At 35.2% G+C, this 20,913-nt stretch overlaps 1 protein-coding gene across 1 annotated transcript in view; it reads left to right on the top strand.

Moving 5' to 3' along the window:
- USH2A (usherin) overlaps positions 1-20,913 on the top strand; it is a 721,517-nt gene that overhangs the window by 61,095 nt on the left and 639,509 nt on the right. The window contains exons 5-9 of the mRNA XM_073222145.1: positions 8,629-8,692; positions 10,646-10,940; positions 11,822-12,006; positions 12,481-12,702; positions 13,779-13,872. Of these exons, the coding sequence (XP_073078246.1) occupies positions 8,629-8,692; positions 10,646-10,940; positions 11,822-12,006; positions 12,481-12,702; positions 13,779-13,872 (860 nt within the window). The remainder of the gene's footprint in view (positions 1-8,628; positions 8,693-10,645; positions 10,941-11,821; positions 12,007-12,480; positions 12,703-13,778; positions 13,873-20,913) is intronic.

A 20,913-nucleotide genomic window follows, 5' to 3' on the forward strand; every position in this document is an offset into this window, starting at 1 on the left:
GGAATACCATTAATTTCTATTAGTGTTCCATGGGTTAACCCTTCTAGCCTCAGCTAGGTATAGAAAGTCCGTTTTCATTTTCATTTTAGTTCAGCTGAGATCATGCTAAATTTTTTCTGAGAGAATTTTCTTCTGGAATTAGAGAAAAAGGAAATAAATAGAAAAGTATAGAAATTAGTGTATTAAGATAAGTAAAAAGGAATAAGTGAAGAGTATAGGAACGAGGTTTTTATAGGTACAGAGAGGTTTACTTAAAGATGAGGTTGGTGTTTCAGATCATTACAGAAGAGGAATCGAGCAATGCTACCATGACAATTGGCCAGTGATGTTACAAAAATAAAAAGTTAAATGTATGGTGTATAACCATACTAAATAAAAACTACAGATGAATTAAAATTTAAATGTAAAATACATAATCATGAGGTGGTCAAGGAAAATGAAGGTGAATGTTCTATAACCCTGGTGTATCAAACTCGTATTAGTATAATACTATGCCCACTAAAGGAAAATATTGAAACATCTGACTAATAAACTGAGAATTTAAAATGCAAATAATGCTTATCATTTTGTACTTACTTTGGCAAGGAATAAAAAAGAGTTGCTGTTAGTGTTGGAAAGGGTTTGGGATAACCTGGCAAACTAAAAAGTAAAAATGTGAAAGCTATTTAACTTCTAGGACATTATCTCAAGAATCTAATTAGACAAGGCCTTAAATATATACTCAAAAGTGTTCATGGTAGAATTAAAGTAACAAATAATTGGAAGCAGTTAAAAACTTCTAAAAAGAATTAAGTATAGTTCATACCTACAGTGGAAAATTATGCACCATAAAAAGAAATGAAATTTGCCCATTTGTAGAGACATGGTAACAGGTTCATAATATGTTATTACATGAAAAAAGCAAGAGTGTGTAGTACAAAAAATTATACATTTGACATTGGTTGAGGAAATACAAATCTGCACTGGACATGTAACTCATTGAATGTATTATAATTGAACATACCTATGTCTATATCTGTATCTATCTATCTATCTATAGATAAACATATATAGCAATAAATTATAATTGCTAGAATAACCAGTGCCCAAGAAAGAAGGCATGAGATTTAGAATCAGACAGATTTGGGTATGAATCCTAGGTCTGCTTTTTAAAAGCTAAATGATTTTGGCAAAGAATTTAACTTCTCATTCCAATTTCCTAATTTGCTTCCTCATTATAAAATATGTGTTAAAATATATGGCTTTCAAGTTACTTGTAAAACATAAATAATACATATTTGGTTCATTTTAGATACTTAAGAAAATTTTGCTATTATAAATATAAATATTAATACTGTTAATTTAAATATTAAGATTTGACTTTAGGCTGTTTTAAAACAGTGGTCATAGCCTATATTTTTTGGGCACAAAATAAAATCTTTCCTAGGTTAAGGAGGATAAAAATGTTCAATTTTGAGCAACAATGTAGTTTAAAACTGCTGTACTTTGTGAAGATTTTTCCTGTACAGTAATTTCTTACTGTCTTTAAAAATTAACCCTTTCTGGGATACTTCACTGTTTCTGCAAATGCTGCCTTTCACCTGGTATTATTTCTCCTGAGCCTGAAGAGAAGTTTCTTTTCCATTGCTTATAGTTCAGTTAGTGTGAAACAATCTCTCTCTGCTTTTGTGAAAATGTCTTTAATTTATCTCTGCTTTTGAAGGATATTTTCACTGGATATAGAATTCTACATTGATAATTTTGATTTTTTTCAGCACTTCTTTCAACCATCATTCATATCAATGCTCCTTTGTATGCTATATGTCGTTTTTTTCTTGCAACTTTTAAGATTTTCTCTTTGCTAGTAACACTTTAGCCATGTTGTCCCTATGCATAGTTTTCCCTGTATTTATCCTGATTGAGGTTTGATCAGACTCTTGAATGTGTAAATTGATGGTTTCATTACTTTTGAAAGTTCTTGATAATTACTTTTGAAAAATTTCTTTCTTTCCATTTCTTCTCTCTTTTTTTCTAGCACTTCAGTTACATTTATTTAGAGCATTGGATGTTATCCCAGATCTTAGGCATTCTTTTGTTTATTTGTTTCTGTTTTACCTACTCATTTTTTCATTTTTTGGTCTTGGTATTTCTCTTTGGATACTTTTTATTGACTTGTATTGAAATTCACTGATCATTTTCCCCTTTGTTCTTAAGCTGCTGTTAAACCTATCTGGAAAATTCTTCATTTTTAATATCATATTTTTCATATCCAAAATTTCTATTAGGCTTCTTTTTTGTAGATTCTATCTCTCTGCTCATGTTTCCCCATCTTTCTACATGTATTGTCACCATTTTCACTAGTTTTTTTTAGTATTTTTATCTTAAATACTTTCAAATCCATGTTTGATAATTCCCATGTCTGGGCCATGTCTGCATTGCGTCCTGTTGACTGTTTCCTCTCCTTATACTTGGCACATTTTCTTGCTTCTTTATGTGTCTTAAAATATTTTTGTTGTGTGCCAGACACTCTGTATAAAAACAGGAACAATGAAAGTAAATCATATTTTCCTTCAGAGAAAAGAACACTGTTGGTTTTATCAGGTCTCTAGAATTGGCATGTGCCTGTGTGTATGTGTTGGGTGGAGGCGACAGCAAGCAGAACAGCATCAAATTAATTTGAGGTTGGCCTGGCTGTGGACCTTATTACAGTTTTAATATTTTTTTGTTCACCACTGGTTTCAGATATTTGAAAAAAGACTGAGGATGGGTGCCGCCTCACCATGTGGGTGGGCTCCTTGGAATTTGAATCTGTCATTCCCACCCACACATGGCTTCTTTCTTCTTATTCCCTAAGGACTGGTTCTTCCACCTTTCCCCTCTCTGTTAGGACGGCGAGCGGCCCTGGCTCTCATCTGCCTATGGAAGGTTTGTTACTTTCTAGAATTTAATTCATTTTTATTTCTTTGTGTCCTCTCTTTTCTAATGGGTTGAAAAAAAATGATTTTATAGGTTATCTGGCTTACTTTGTTTCTTAGGTTGATTACAAAGCAATGGTTCTTGCAGCTTTATACATCTCAGTCAGAAGTGGAAGTACAACTATTATTGTAACATCTAAAATGTAGCTCCTTTCTTTCTTTTGCCCACTTTACACTTTAATTCTGCTGCTATTTAGCTGCCCTCAGCTGTGGGTAAGTTCTGACTCTTTGGACAAAAGAAGGTACCTGTTGCTTGGCCCCAAACATTATTATGGTGGAATTCAAGTATTGATTTTGTAGTTACCACTTTTAATTCTTCCTAGAGATGTTTGGCTTCTGTGCACCCTAAATTTATTTCTGGATTTTTTACTTTTACATGTGTTTTCTTTGATTTTCCTGAAATCTATTCACTTCCAATATTTAAAACGGAAACATTTTGAGGATTCTTCACTTTTTTTCTTTGCAAATCTAGCAGCCCCATCTCATATCACTATTGATCACATGACATACTGAGCAACATCTTTGCTTTTCATTTCAGGGCCTCCTAGCAGCAATCTTTCTCCAGACCAGTCTTTTAATCACTTTTTATAGCATATATATATTTCTCGCCTTCCCTTTTTCTGTCAGATAGATGCTTGTATTTAACACCTTGCATTCTTTGGTAGCCTGAATCAAATAATCCTTCAATCCCTCTGGAATCTTTAATCGATTGATCTAAATAAGTTTCCACTGTCCCTCTTTCCCTTGATGTGTTCCATCCCTTCTTAATCAGCTGAAGTTTCATGGCCAAATTATTATAAACATTTCCTAGCACACATCTTGACTCCCCTGGTTTTGTTCTCAATTGCTAGAGGAAAGATAGAGGGGAGAGAGTAAATTAGGGAGAGTGAGTGTTAATTCTTTATTTGAGGCAGTAAAGGAATATGCAAATAGAAGTGGTAAAATGTCATTTAAGAAAGAAGACTGGATTTGAGGATTGATTTAAGGGCTGATGATATGAAGATAAAATATTTCTCATAGAGATTATATTTGAAACTCTAGAAGCAGATAAAGATTCTTAAAGGAGAGAAATGTAGGAAAAACAGTTACAGCTACAGAAAGAAACATAGATGGAGGCCCAAAGGATCAGGGTATTAGGAGACAAGTAAAGACATTTTCAAGACGTTCTTCAATAACATCAAGCAGCAGAATGTCAAGATCGAGAAGTTAAAAACTTGAAAATGACACATGAGGTGGCCATCAAGAGGGCACTTTCAGTGATGGTGGTAGAAAAGGGACTTTAGATAGTTTAAAATGAGACTAACTGTGAGAGAAATAAGGCTGTGAGTGCAGGCACTGGAGAAGGCCAGCTCTGAAGAGAAGGAAAGAAATTGGATGAAGTTAGCATAATAGAAGGTTCTGTTCTCTGGTGATGGTAACTTTTGAATATTTTGTGGCCATGTGTTAATTCTTCAAGACAACAGCTTGCTTTTTACTGATTTTAAACACTGATTCTGGAGGCAAATTTGAAGACTTCCCTCAATTCAAGGAATTTAGTAATAGTGTATGTGTTGTGTAATTGTATGATAATACATTATTGTTTATGACTGTATATTGAATGCATTGTATATGACTGAATTATTGAAGGGCTGTATCAAAGGTGATATTTTTGTTACTCTTATCTGCAGTGATAACTTCATCTTGACCTTTATTTCCTTCTTATGGTTCTGTGACAGCTAGAGTATATTCTTACCCTTTGCTACTTATTGCCTAAAAACAATACTAACAGTAACAACAAACATAGAAAAGACATTCTAATATTGTTGACACAAAGCCCTCAGCATTGTGAGGATGAAAACAATAAACGAACAAGCTATTTTGACTCTCTATTCTAGAGCTTTCCTACTTAAGTTCTAATTTTTATGATCTGTTTTTATAATTGTAGAATAAAATATTTTCTTCAGTGTCACACTGAAGTAAATAGAGATCAGATAATTAACAAGGTCACATCATGCATAACCTAATTTTCATTTCCATTCTTAATAAGAATGATGAAAGGCTTTTACCTCAGCTTTGTTGAAGTACACAGATTTATTTTTTATTCTACCACATTGAGAATTTGTTTCTTAAATGGTGTTCCTATTAATGGTATTGTCAAAGTGCTCAGACTTTAAACTGTTATTTTCAAAAATTAAGATTCTTCATTTGATATCATACTATACATGTTTTCTAAAAATTTACCTAGTAATCTTTAATTTCTTTAACCTCTGGATGCCTATCTTTATTTAAACTCATTTATGCTATTCATTATACTTACAGTTCTAATTCTAAAGCTTTTTCATTTCACAAGGACAGTTCTACTTCCAATAACTTCAACTTGTTATTTCCCTTTACCTGACTTCAGCATTTATAGTAACACCTAACTTTGTAAAATAATCTAGAAATGTCCCATTTTTATCAGTGATTTTTTTCAGGTAACATTTGTCACTGTGAAATTTATAAAATGTATTTAGACAGTTTTTAACGATTCTTAAAGATTCCCCTCTTCTATTCTATTTATATTTATCATTCTCATAGGTGTTTTTTATGCTTTTATTATAAAGATTGAGCCATATAAAATTGCTATTTTTATATATTAAAAAATGCCCAAGTATTAGCTATTTCAAATAGTTCAGCCTACTATATATCATTAAATAACATAATTATGCTCTTATCTTCATGTTGTTAAATTTTACATGTTGTTAAATAAATTTGAGAATTAATTATTTTGAGGTCTGGTTCATTCACTTTAGTTGCTCTATTAATATTCCATTTTATTAATAAAAGCACTAGGTTTATTTCTTCCCAAGCTGAGAGGTTGTTTTCTCTTTTTATAATTTATGCAATTCTCTAGTTAGCATATTAGAAGTATCTTCTTGTACACTTTTATTTTATTTCTTCCTTTCCAGTCTGGAAACCTCTTTTTTCTCTTGGTTTTCAGCAGCTTGGTATTGGTATATCTAGGTATGGATTTCATTGAATTTATCCCTCACGGAGTTCATTGAGCTGCTTGGGTGTGTACATTAAAGGTGTTCATAAAATTTGGGGAGGTTTAAGTGATTGCTTTTAAAAATTGCTTGTTTCTCTGTCTCTTCTGGGATTTCCTTTATGTTTATATTGGTACAATTGATGGTGTGCCACAGGTCTCTGAGAATCTGTTCATTTTTCTGCATTCCCTTTCTTTCTATTCCTCAGACTAGATAATTTCAGTTGACATATCTTCAAGTACACCGATTCTTTCTTCTGCCTGTTTATCTGTGTTATTGAGCTCCTCTAATCCATTTTTCATTTTTATAATTTCTGTCCCTTTAGTTATATTCTCTATTTGCTGAGGCATCATTCTCATTCTCTGCTTTAGTTCTTTAGGTATGGTTTCCTTTAGTTCTTTGAACATATGTAAAATAATTGATTTAGGATGTTCATCTAAGAAGTTTAATGTAAGAGTATATATTTGGTCCAGTTTCTATGGCTGCTCCCCCTGTACTCCCAGGTGTATCCACCATACTTTCTTGTTTCACAGTGTATCACAATTTTTGGTTGAAAACTGGACATTTAAAATAATTTAGTGTAGCAAATCTGGAAATCAATTTTCTCACATAACTAATTTTGCTGTGGATGTACTTATTGTGAAGTGAATGTACTGATTCTTTCCAGTCATTACCTCTTTTCTGAATAGACAGCTATGAGGTCTTTCAGGTATGAGTCATGTCTATTTCTGTGGTTAATTCATATAAATTAGACCTATCTTTGCCATATGAAATTTTTTCAAACAATAATCTCTTTATGAAACATTTATCCCAATTAATATCTGTTGCTAAAAAATTGGCAACTAGCAAAGGTATGAATAAAATCCATTCTTATCACTGTGTCCTTGAAATATTTTATGATCCTCTTCCCAAAATCAAAATCGGAGTTCTCTTCTTGGGAATGGATGGTTCACATTAACTCTAGGTCTTTAGAGAAATTTTTCTAAAATTTTTTGGGGAAACTCCCTCAAATATAAATTCTGTAATAGAGGATATGATTATTCTATGTTCAGACTCCAAAATTTAGAACTAAAGTTGTTTTTAAAGGTTACAATATCCAGCCCTTTTAGTTTATAAATGATAAAGTAGATTTCATTACCCCTTTGTTACAGTGCTTTCCTTTAACTTTTATTAGAATATAGGAAGTGAATTCTATTTTATCAGCATTGAAAGATAGCCCTCCACTTCTACACCCTGGTCTGACTACCCTCATCTTTCACTTGAATGGTTATAATAGCCTAACTGGTCTCACAGCTTCTACCCTTGTTCTCTTTCATTTTATTCTTAACACGTTTGAATATACCTGAGATCATATCATTCTTCTACTCTAAACCCTCCAGTAACTTCCTATTTCACTCAGAATAAAAACCAAAGTTCTTATAATAGGCTACAAGGCTTTTAACAATTTGAACCTTATGCCCCCCACCCACCAGCCAGTTACTTGTCAGATCTGATATTCCAGTAGCCTCCCCTCCTTTACGCTGCTCAGGTTGCTGGCTCCTTGCAGTTCCTCTAACAAGACAAGCATATTGCCTCAGGGTCCTTGCACCCACTGACTCCTGTCAGAAATATTTTGCCCCTACAAATATACATAGTTCATTCCCTTTTCCCTGTCAATACCACATTTGCAATAAGGCCTCTGTTGACACACCATCCAAATTAAAATTTGGCCATGTTCTCCAAACTGCTCTAATTTTTCCATTTTGCATAGCATTTATCATATTCTAATATAGTGTATAAATTGTACATTTATTATGTCCATCTAGTTGCTGGGATGCAAGCCCCATAAAAACAAATGTTTGTTTGCCTGGGGTTTTTTGTGTGCCTGTTTTGTTGACTAATGTATCCCTGGAACCTGTAAAAGTGCCTAACACATGATAGGCTGCCAATAAATACTGTTAAATGAATGAATGTATAGACCAATACACCCACCTTGACAATTAAAAGCTATGATTCAGGCTTTCACAAAAATCACAGCATCATTTTTGCTCTTTTGCTGTTATGTTAGATCTTTAAGAATCCGAAGTGATTATTCTTTATTTTTTAGAACTTTTCTTTTCTGGGTCCTTTGAAGTAAAGCATCGGGGAATTGTAGATTCAGTGTGTAGAGCTGGAGCATCAGGGATGAAGGGTGCAAGGAGGAGGGCTGGGTGTGGGTGGGGTTAGGTGAAAGTGAAGGAATAAACAGGAGACAGGTCCAGGCCCATTCCTTGTAGGCAAACAACACTACCTTTTAACTCAGAAAGAAAATTCATACCTTCCCTGTTTGTCCTCCCAACTCCCTAAACAAAAGCACATAATGACTTAACTAGAGGGAAGTTTGATGAACTAAGAGAAAATAAGAAAAACACTTGATTTGGGGAGGTGACTTCTGGAGAGATACCACAGATTGGGTCAATAAATAAACTGATTAAAGGATTCACTTTGACTTCAGTCCTGCCATGTCTGTGGAGATAACCATGATTATGATTGTTACAAAGTGGAATTCCCAAAATATATACTAGTCTGTAAGAATTTGAGAGAACTATAATATAAACATGATGAAAAGTGTGATAACTTTAAAGGAATTTCATTTGAATATATGCTTGGTAAACCGAGATTTGCATTATAAATGTACATGTATTTTTCAGGTTTAGAGCAATTTGTTGGGAGAATGCAAGATTTTAGATTATACCAAGTGGCACTTACAAACAGGTAAGCAGATGTGGTACTGTAAAGCTCAAGAAGGGTACAGATAAATGCTGAATTCACTTACATAAGAGGAGCATAAAGATTATAGCATTTTTCATTTTTACAGCATTTAGCAAACATCACCTGATTAATGTTTATGGTGTTTGCCTTGGCTTAGCCTGTGGCTGGATTGGGTAAGTCCTTTTAATGTGAAATTGATCAAACTCTTTACAAAGGATTTCCTGTAAATAAACTAGATTTTTGAACAAATTGTATTGCAGAATTTGGGATATATTTGTTTAAATGTTCTATGTGAAGTATTTCCCAATACTTAAGAAACTGCAAATCTGCCTTTTCAAATTGATTTGTTGACTTTATATATCCTAGAAAATGAGGAACAATGAAACTGATTAATTATTTTGCTATATGGGAAAAACTCTCAAGAGACTGAGCTATTAGACTTGAACATAAGAAGAATGAGTCACTTGAAGTATTGTTATAAATTGGTCTATTTCTAGTGAACGAATAATAATATAGACTTAGACTAGCTTGAATGAAGTGTTTCTTATCTTGAGAATAAGTGGAGAAATATTTCTTAGGGGTTCTTAAAGGCATATAGATTTCCCTTCTGTTCAAGAAAGGTCAAAGTGAAATTTTGCCTAAGATAGTCTTTGAAGTATCCTTACCAAGTTATGATTTGACGATGTAATAGTATATTGTTATATGGATGAACTGATCTTACTTCTATGAAAAATCAAAATGAAGGATTTGTATTCTTATTTTTTTCCAGGGAGATGTAGATTAGTGTGGTAAGTTTCCAAATTTGAGAATTGTGGTAAATTTGAGAAGCTCTGCTCTTGAGGTTCTACTATGGTCAATGCTGTGTCCATTAGCAATATAATAAACATTCTCTATTAGGCTATATAATCAAGAGATGCCTGAATAAAGGGCGCTATAGCAATGGAACACATTACTGCGGACATTTACTACCCACCGGCCTCACTATCTTTTAAATCACTTTCATCTAAAATTCTAAAGAGCAGTATTGCAGTAACTTTTGGGGAATAAAATTTTTTCTGGTGGTGGTGGGGGCAAAGCTTTCACTAGACAGTCACTTTAGGTCCCATTCAAAACCTGATATCAATCACAAAATATTCATGAGGTTTTAAGAAGATGGTGTGATTTCATGTGATTTAGTGAATGGAAAGGCAGCCCTGCTCTTCCGTTGCCCCACTGAGGTCTGAGAGAAGCCTGGTCTCTCTGCTTAGACCTGGGTTACTGGTGTTGGCTACCAGGAATGCTGGAACGATGTTATGTGAAAGAATGCCTATAAATAGACTGACTAATTTTGATCTAGAAAAGGTATATTGCCCTTAATGGAAAAATTAAATATTTCTGCCTGAAATTGGCATTCTTTGTCTGTTGGCAGCTGCCACATGAATCTGAAGCCATTGAATCTGTACTGATGAGTCACAGGGCACCATTGACAAATGGTCTTGGCTTCAGTCCCTTAACCTAAAACAACAGCAGATAAAATGATACTTGTTTTCGTATTTCTTTCCCATGGATGTACTGGAGACCCCATCTATAACTCCCATTATTTTCAATTATGTTCACTCTCAGTTGCAAATCAGTTTAGCAACATAAGTGAATGTCACCTTTCTTTGTATTACAAATAAGCATGGTAAAACACTATGATGTTTAAATAAGCATCTCAGTAATTGGACAAGGGTTTGCACATGCTCCTCAATGTAAAAAGTGAACACTTAAGCATTTACTGTTTTTGATATCCAATTTATTAAAATAAATAGTTTATTTAGGATTGAGTTTGATTTTATGTTATATTTAGGAAATTATTACAACTATACATAGATAGCAATCAAGGCATTAAAATAATAATATTTATTTTTATAGACTCTTGGAAGTTCTATTGCTGTTGAGCTGTTTGTCCTTACAATCTGCCTCTGACTCCCACAGAGAGATTCTGGAAGTTTTTTCTGGTGATCTGCTCAGATTGCATATCCAGGCACATTGCCGCTGTCCCGGAAGCCACCCTCGGGTCCACCCCTTGGCACAGCGGTTCTGCATTCCTAATGATGCAGAAGACACAACCAATAATAGGGTGTTACGGCTGAATCCTGACGCCCATCCTCTTTCCTTTATCAATGATAATGATGTTGGTACTTCGTGGATCTCACATGTGTTTACAAATGTTACCCAGCTTAATCAAGGAGTGACTATTTCCATAGATCTGGAAAATGGACAATATCAGGTAATTTGAAATAATGAGGGGTGTATTAGTTTCCTGTGGCTGCCACAACAATATGCCACAAACTTAATGGTAACAAAACAAATTAATTTTCTCAGAATGAAATGAAGGTGTAGGCAAGGCTACTGGCCCTGCACAGGCTCTAGGGGAGATAGCTCCCTGCCTGTTCCAAGTTCTGCCGGCTCCTGGGGTCACTTGGTTTACAGCAGCGTAGCTCCCATCTCTGCCTTCTCATATGGCCCTCTTCCTTGTTTCCCTCTGTGGCAATCCTTCCTCCTCTTTCTCTCATGAGGACCACCGTACATCCAGAATGACCTTAGCTAAAGATCTCTAATTTAATTATATCTGCAAAGACCCTATTTCCAAATAAGGTCATATTCACAGGTACTAGGATTTTTTGCTTGAACATTATCTATGTGGGGACACAATCCTTCACTAAAGTAACGTATTATAATGTATGAAATAAAAATATCTTGAAGATAACATGGACCATTTTTTAGATATTTGTATGAAAATCATATAAAGTATTGAAACTATTTTATTAAGTAGCACAAATTAATAAAAACAGGTACTTATTCTAAGTAACTAGTTAAGAAGAACATATATTCGAATTATTTCATGGAAGTAATATATTTTTCCATGTCTTTATATCAAATTTATTATCAATTTTCACTTTATAAAATCCTTAACAAGGGATCGATATGCAATTACAGAATGTGTTATTTTTATTATACGGCTATAAGTTGTTGGGTATCCAATAAATATTTGATAATTATTATTATGGCAAAGTAAGGTAGTCATTGGAATCTAACAATTCTGTGGTGTGATTTACACTGTGTCAAACTTAAAACTTCAATGACAATGACTAACTTATCCATTTTCAGATATTTTATATTATCATTCAGTTCTTTAGTCCACAACCAACAGCAATAAGGATTCAAAGGAAGAAGGAGGGCCGCTTAGATTGGGAGGACTGGCAATATTTTGCTAGAAATTGCAGTACTTTTGGAATGAAAAACAATGGCCACTTGGAAAATCCTGATTCTGTCAACTGTCTTCAGCTTTCCAAGTATGAATATTTTAAATATCTTTGAAGGCATTTAGGGGTTAATTTTAATAGGTTAATGAGCTAATGATAACCAACAGGTAAGCTAACTCACTTCCTCCACCACCAACTTTCTTGAAGCAAACTCTTCTAAGAGTCTTCCCTAAATTAAGCTTTAAACTACTTTTAAAGTTACCATAAAAGACTTTAGAGTATCTCTAGTTTACAGCCTCTTTTGTACCTTGTAATCTGATTATCAGATTATTTAGCAAGTTGCTTTATTAATAGAATCTCATTATGTCATCAGGAAATGTTTTACTACATTTTTCTGTGATCCTGTATTATTTGCATATGAAATATATGGTATATGTTTGTTTTCCCAGAATGAAGAATTTGAGCTGTTACTAATACTTTGTAGGAACATCTTAAGGTTGTGATTTTTTTTGTCAAAAACAGGATGAACAGCTTTTCATGATTTCAAATTTCTCTCATCAACAGTTTCACTCCATATTCCCGTGGTAATGTCACATTTAGCATCCTAAAACCAGGTCCAAATCATCGTCCTAGATACAATGACTTCTATAATACCCCATCTCTTCAAGAATTTGTAAAAGCCACGCAAGTAAGACTTCATTTCCACAGACAGTACTATACAACTGAGACTCCTGTCAGCTCCGGGCACAGATACTATGCAGTTGGTGAAATCACCGTCAGTGGAAGGTAGTTGTTCATTTACCAAGATCTCAACTGCTGTGTTTTCAACCAGATTTTTGTCATACTTATAAAAAAAAATTAAGAATTTGCAGCAATCCTGATTCCAGGCTTTATGTATTGAAGTATTTTCCTATCCTAAGATTTTTAGGGGAGATATATAGGCAAATCTTTTCTGTATATAATATCACATTGTTGTGGAATCAATTTACAAAAACTACTGAGTTTAGAAGTTATGATGTCTGACTTAGAAATAATTTACCAAATGTTTTGCTTGGCTTGGTCTGGAATATAATTTTCAAGTAATCTTGAAATCAAAGAGAAGGAACTAGATTTGGAGTCACAACTATAGAACTAGATTCATCATTTTATGGGGAGTATTTGGTTTCTCTTAGAGGAAAAGCTAATATGCCTTAAGTAATTTATAAATATCTGACCCTAATTGAGAACAAGGTTCACGATATTTAAAAATATGGATAGCTGAAGAACTTCCAGGGAGCATACCCTCTAATATGGAAGCGGTACATATATAGACGTGATGTAGCGTCAGGTTGTGCTAGGAGGATGATATATCCTGTAAAGAGGTACATCATTAAAAACAGACCAGAATGTCCATCTAAAAGTGTTATTTGTTAAGTAAAAGCCTCATGAAAAAAATATACTCTTAAATATTCACCATCTAATTTGGGAAAAATAAACAAAAATACTTGAAATGTGTTAATTTCATTCTGTAGTTTATTCTCAACTTTATAATCTTAACCGTGTTTTGAATAGTTGTAGTAAATGCCTTCTCTTGGCAACTTTGCCTCATGGCTGATATAAAAAATAAAACCTGTCCCTTTTCCTGCTAGGCTTGAAAATTACTTCACAGCACAATTGTGGTTTGGATATTGATGGTAATGATACCCTTCCAATATTTCAAGATTAACTAAAAATGTAAATACCCACTTGATAAAAGAGAAATGCCTTTTTGGGTTAACATACTCATCTTCCTTATTGGATCCACACGGTAGATATAGTCAGAGGCCCTTAAATATATGCACAGTTGGGTTGACTTAGGAGCTGTCCAATGCTCACGTCCACAGATGTCAGTGCTACGGCCATGCGCTTAGCTGTGACTCAGCAAGTCAGCCTTACCGATGCCTCTGCTCCCAGGAAAGCTTCACTGACGGCCTTCATGTGAGTTTGCTCTCTGTTTGACTCATGGAAATCTCTCGAAAAGCTGGGGGGTGGGGGGAGTGGGAGGGGGCTGGGTAGTGAATATAAATTCTTTGAAGTTAATTCTGTCTCTAAAAATAAATCGATGTGAACCGAAAATGTCAGTTATTTCAAAAAAAAAATTCACAGGACAAAAAAAGCCAAGAATAATGTTGAAAATTCTTATTTTTTTTATTTTGTTATAATTAATCTACAATTACATGAAGAACATTATGTTTGCTAGGCTCTCCCCTACCCCAAGTCACCCCCACAAACCCCATTAGAGTCACTGTCCATCAGCGTAGTAAGATGTTGTAGAATCAATACTTGTCTTCTCTGTGTTGCACAGCCCTCCCCTCTCCCCCCGCCCCCACATTATACATGCTAATCATAATACCCCCTTTCTTTCCCCCCCCATCCCTCCCTACCCTCCCATTCTCCCCAGTCTATTTCCCTTTGGTAACTGTTAGTCCATTCTTGGGTTCTGTGATTCTGCTGCTGTTTTGTTCCTTCAGTTTTTCCTTTGTTCTTATACTCCACAGATGAGTGAAATCATTTGGTACTTGTCTTTCTCTGCCTGGCTTATTTCACTGAGCATAATACCCTCTAGCTCCATCCATGTTGTTGCAAATTGTAGGATTTGCTTTCTTCTTATGGCTGAAAATATTTCATTGTGTATATGTACCACATCTCCTTTATCCATTCATTTACTAATGGACACTTAGGTTGCTTCCATTTCTTGGCTATTGTAAATAGTGCTGTGATAAACATAGGGGTGCATCTGCCTTTTTCAAACTGCAAGAGTGATGCATTCTTAGGGTAAATTCCCAGAAGCTGAATTCCTGTGTCAAATGCTAAGTCTTTTTTGGGCATTTTGAGGAACCTCCATACTGCTTTTCATAATGGTTGAACTAATTTACATTCCCACCAGCAGTGTAGGAGGGTTCCCCTTTCTCCACAACCTTGCCAACATTTGTTGTTGTTTGTCTTTTGGATGTTAGCCATCCTTACTGGTGTGAGGTGGTATCGCATTGTGGTTTTAATTTGCATTTCTCTGATAACTAGTGATGTGGAGCATCTTTTCATGTGTCTGTTGGCCATCTGAATTTCTTCTTTGGAGAGCTGTCTGTTCAGCTCCTCTGCCCATTTTTTAAGTGGATTATTTGCTTTTTGTTTGTTGAGGTGCATGAGCTCTTTATATATTTTGGATGTTAAGCCTTTATCGGATCTGTCATTTACGAATCTATTCTCCCATATTGTAGGGTACCTTTTTGTTCTATTGATGGTGTCCTTTGCTGTATAGAAGCTTTTCAGCTTGATATAGTCCCACTTGTTCATTTTTGCTTTTGTTTCCCTTGCCTAGGGAGATATGTTCATGAAGAAGTCGCTAATGTTTATGTCCAAGAGATTTTTGCCTATGTTTTTTCTAAGAGTTTTATTATAGTTTCATGACTTACATTCAGGTCTTTGATCCATTTTGAATTTACTTTTGTGTATGGGATTAGACAGTGAACCAGTTTCATTCTCTTACATGTAGCTGTCCAGTTTTGCCAGCACCATCTGTTGAAGAGACTGTCATTTCCCCATTGTGTGTCCATGGCTCCTTTATCAAATATTAATTGACCATATATGTTTGGGTTAATGTTTGGAGTCTCTATTCTGTTCCATTGGTCTGTGGCTCTGTTCTTGTGCCAGTACCAAATTGTCTTGATTACTATGGCTTTGTAGTAGAACTTGAAGTTGGGGAGTGAGATCCCCCCTACTTTATTCTTCTTTCTCAGGATTCCTTTGGCTATTCGGGGTCTTTGGTGTTTCCATATGAATTTTTGAACTATTTGTTCCAGTTCCTTGAAGAATGTTGTTGGTAATTTGATAGGGATTGCATCAAATCTGTATATTGCTTTGGGCAGGATGGCCATTTTGATGATATTGATTCTTCCTAGCCAAGAACATGGGATGGCTTTCCATTTGTTAGTGTCCTCTTTAACTTCTCTTAACAGTGTCTTATAGTTTTCAGGGTATAGGTCTTTCACTTCTTTGGTTAGGTTTATTCCTAGGTATTTTATTCTTTTTGATGTAATTGTAAATGGAATTATTTTCCTGATTTCTCTTTCTATTGATTCATTGTTAGTGTATAGGAAAGCTACAGATTTCTGTGTGTTAATTTTGTATCCTGCAACGTTGCTGTATTCTGATATCAGTTCTAGTAGTTTTGGAGTGGAGTCTTTAGGGTTTTTTATGTACAATATCATATCATCTACAAATAGTGACAGTTTAACTTCTTCTTTACCAATCTGGATTCCTTGTATTTCTTTTTTTTGTCTAATTGCCGTGGCTAGGACCTCCAGTACTATGTTGAATAACAGTGGGGAGAGTGGGCATCCCTGTCTTGTTCCCGATCTCAGAGGAAAAGCTTTCAACTTCTCGCTGTTCAGTATAATGTTGGCTGTGGGTTTATCATATATGTCCTTTATTATGTTGAGGTACTTGCCCTCTATACCCATTTTGCTGAGAGTTTTTATCATGAATGGATGTTGAATTTTGTCAAATGCTTTTTCAGCATCTATGGAGATGATCATGTGGTTTTTGTCTTTCTTTTTCTTTATGTGGTGGATGATGTTGATGGATTTTCAAGTGTTGTACCATCCTTGCATCCCTGGGATGAATCCCACTTGGTCGTCGTGTATGATCCTCTTGATATATTTTTGAATTTGGTTTGCTATTATTTTATTGAGTATTTTTGCATCTACATTCATCAGGGATATGGGTTGCAATTTTCTTTTTTGGTAGGGTCTTTGCCTGGTTTTGGTATTAGGGTTATGTTGGCTTCATAGAATGAGTTTGGGAGTATTCCCTCCTCTTCTATTTTTTGGAAAACTTTAAGGAGAATGGGTATTATATCTTCTCTACATGTCTAATAAAATTCTGAGGTAAATTCATCTGGCCCGAGGGTTTTGTTCTTGGGTAGTTTTTTGATTACTGATTCAATTTCTTTGCTGGTAATTGGTTTGTTTAGATTTTGTCTTTCTTCCTTGGTCAGTCTTAGAAGGTTGTATTTTTCTAGGAAGTTGTCCATTTCTTCTAGGTTTTCCAGCTTCTTAGCATATAGATTTTCATAGTAGTTTCTAATAATTCTTTGTATTTCTTTTGGGTCCTTCGTGATGTTTCCTTTCTCATTTCTGATTCTGTTGATATGTGTTGATTCTCTTTTTTTCTTAATAAGTCTGGCTAGAGTCTTATCTATTTTGTTTATTTTCTCAAAGAATCACCTCTTGGTTTTATTGATTTTTCTATTGTTTTATTCTTCTCAATTTTATTTATTTCTTCTCTGGTCTTTATTATGTCTCTCCTTCTGCTGACTTTAGGCCTCATTTGTTCTTCTTTTTCTAATTTTGATAATTGTGATGTTAGACTATTCATTTGGGTTTGTTCTTCCTTCTTTAATTATGCCTGGATTACTATATAGTTTCCTCTTAAGACTGCTTTCACTGCGTCCCATGGAAGTTGGGGCTTTGTGTTTTTGTTGTCATTTATTTCCATATATTGCTGGATCTCCAGTTTAATTTGGTCTTTGATCCATTGACTATTTATAAGCGTGTTGTTAAGCCTCCATGTGTTTGTGAGCCTTTTTGCTTTCTTTGTACAATTTATTTCTAATTTTATACCTTTGTGGTCTGAAAAGTTGGTTGGTAGAATTTCAATCTTTTTTAATTTACTTAGGCTCTTTTTGTGGCTTAGTATGTGGTCTATTCTGGAGAATGTTCCATGTGCACTTCAGAAGAATGTGTATCCTGTTGCTTTTGGGTGTAGAGTTCTATAGATGTTTATTACGTCTGTCTGTTCTAGTGTGTTGTTCAGTGCCTCTGTGTCCTTACTTATTTTCTGTCTGGTGGATCTGTCCTTTGAAGTGAATGGTGTGTTGAAGTTTCCTAAAATGAATGCACTGCATTCTATTTCCTCCTTTAGTTCTGTTAGTATTTGTTTCATATATGTTGGTGCTCCTGTGTTGGGTGCATATATATTTATAATGGTTATATCCTCTTGTTGGACTGAGCCCTTTATCATTATGTAATGTCCTTCTTTATTTCTTGTTACTTTCTTTGTTTTGAAGTCTATTTTGTCTGATACTAGTACTGCAACACCTGCTTTTCTCTCCCTGTTGTTTGCATGAAATATATTTTTCTATCCCTTGACTTTTAATCTGTGCATGTCTTTGGGTTTGAGGTGAGTCTCTTCTAAGCAGCATATAGATGGGTCTTGTTTTTTAACCATTCAGTGACTCTATGTCCTTTGATTGGTGCATTCAGTCCATTTACATTAAGGGTGATTATCGATAGGTATGTACTTATTGCTATTTCAGGCTTTAGATTCGTGGTTACCAAAGGTTTCAGGTTACTTTCCTTACTATCTAAGAGTCTAACTTAACTCTCTTACTATGCTGTTACAATCACAATCTAAAGGTTCTTTTCTATTTCTCCTCCTTTTTCTTCCTCCTTCATTTTTTATATATTAGGTATCAAATTCTGTACTTTTGTCTATCCCTTGATTGACTTTGGGGATAGTCAATTTAATTTTGCATTTGCCTTTCAATCAGCTGCTCCACCCTCCCTACTGTGATTTTACTACCTCTGGTGACAGCTATCCAACCCTAAGAACACTTCCATCTATAGCAGTCCCTCCAAAATAGACTGCAGAGATGGTTTGTGGGAGGTAAACTCTCTCAGCTTTTGCCTATCTGGAAATTATTTAATCCTTCCTTCAAATTTAAATGATAATCTTGCCGGATAATATAATCTTGGTTCCAGGCTCTTCTGCTTCGTGGCATTAAATACATCATGCCACTCCCTTCTGGCCTGTAAGGTTTCTGCTGAGAAGTCTGATGTTAGTCTGATGGGCTTTCCTTTGTATGTGATCTTATTTCTGCCTCTGGCTGCTTTTAACAGTCTGTCCTTATCCTTAATCTTTCCCATTTTAATTACTATGTGTCTTGGTGTTGTCTTCCTTGGGTCTCTTGTGTTGGGAGATCTGTGGATCTCCATGGCCTGAGAGACTATGTCCTTACCTAGATTGGGGAAGTTTTCAGCAACTACCTCCTCAAAGACACTTTCTATCTCTTTCTCTCTCTCTTCTTCTTCTGGTATCCCTATAATGCGAATATTGTTCTGCTTGGATTGGTCACACAGTTCTCTCAATATTCTTTCATTTTTAGAGATCCTTTTTTCTCTCTGTGCCTCAGCCTCTTTGTATTCCTGTTCTCTAGTTTCTATTTCATTTATTGTCTCCTCCACCATATCCAACCTGCTTTTAATACCCTCCATTGTGCTCTTCAATGATTGGATTTCCGACCTGAATTCATTCCTGACTTCTTGGATTTCTCTCTGTACCTCCATTAGAATGTTGATGTTTTTTATTTTGAATTCCCTTTCAGGAAGAGTCATGAGGTCCATATCATTTATATCTTTCTCGGGAGTTGTATTAATAATTTTACTCTGGACAAGGTTCCTTTGTTGTTTCATGTTTGTATATGGCGCCCTCTTGTGTCCAGAAGCTCTATTCTGGATCTGCTCAGCCCCTGAAGCAATGTTGGGAGTCTCAGGGAGTGGTTCTGGTACCTGGTGGTAGGAAAGAGCTGTTCCCCACGTCCTGGCTGCTGTGCCTGCCTCCACTGCCTGAGCCGGTGGGCCGAGCACGCAGGTATACGTTTTTGTTCCAGAGCAGCCGGATATGGATCCCTGCTTTCCACAAGTGGGGGGAATCCCTGTCTCCCCAGGAAATCTGCCTGTATTAACTTTCCAACCCAGTAGTCATGCGAGTCTCATGAAAGCACCATGAAATGTAGGTTTGTGCTCCCAGTGCAGATCTCTAGACCTAGGTATTCAGCAGTCCCAACACTTCCACTCCCTCCCTGCTCCATTTGTCTTCCTCCTGCCCGGGTGAGCTGTGGCGGGGGAAGGGGCTCGGGTCCCGCGGAGCCACAACTCTGGTACGTTACCCCGTTCACTGAGGTCTGCTCTTTCCTCCAGGTATGTGCAGTCTGACTCGTCCTCTTTCCTGTTGCTCTCTCAGGATTAGTTGCACCAATTCAATTTTCTAATTGTATCCAGTTTTAGGAGGAAGCCTCTGTCTCTCCTCTCATGCCACCATCTTCAAAAATTCTTATTTTTTAAAGTAAACTTTTATCAGAAAAATAACAACTAAAACTAAACCCTGTTTTATTGTACTTTACTTGGTTTATCACATGGGATCATCAATAATTCTGGTTAGTGTCAGAATTGAATTATCAGGGTTATCATATTCTTAAAACGATTTTAAGGCATCTGGATAGAATGGCATTAAAAAAAAAAGATGGCCTGATTCCTACAACTAAAGGGTATTTATGAAAAGGTGTCTCTGCAAAGAAACAGTCTTTTGATTCAGAGAGATCTTTACTTGTATCAGTTAAGTTTAATTAATTGCTGATATCAGTAACTGTAATTAATTTGAACATCTGTAGTAAAGTGGCTTAGAAGTTCTGTTACTTTAGTGTGTGTATGAAGGCTTGAGAAGTTTCACACTTGAAGTAGGGATTTAGCTATAGCTTAAGGAATAAATGCTAAATGAAAAATAAATTAACGGGCATTTGTTGATAACAAATATCTTGTATCAACATCAGATATGAACAGCTGATATAGAAAGAGCACAGCAACAGCAACAGTCATCCCAAGATGGAACCTTCAGTAAGTTACTTTTGAGGCAATTGATGTCAGTTTGAATGAAAGTAAAGTTAGAGCCCTGCCTCATGGCAAGTACAGAAATTAGGTGACTTAAACATTTAAATGTAAAAATCATTTAAGTCTATTAAAATAAAGATGAAATAATATTTCTAAATCTAAAGCTGGGGGCCTTCATGAGCAAAACAAATGGAATATAAGCAAAAATGAAAGTATCATGAGCCATGAAAAATTATTGACAGACTCTGTCATATACATATTTAAAATTCTCTATGGTGTAAGGGCAAACATAACCACAGTGTAATTATAAGTG

The sequence above is a fragment of the Manis javanica genome, chromosome 14, assembly GCF_040802235.1.
Source record: "Manis javanica isolate MJ-LG chromosome 14, MJ_LKY, whole genome shotgun sequence".
Taxonomy (NCBI): Eukaryota; Metazoa; Chordata; class Mammalia; order Pholidota; family Manidae; genus Manis; species Manis javanica.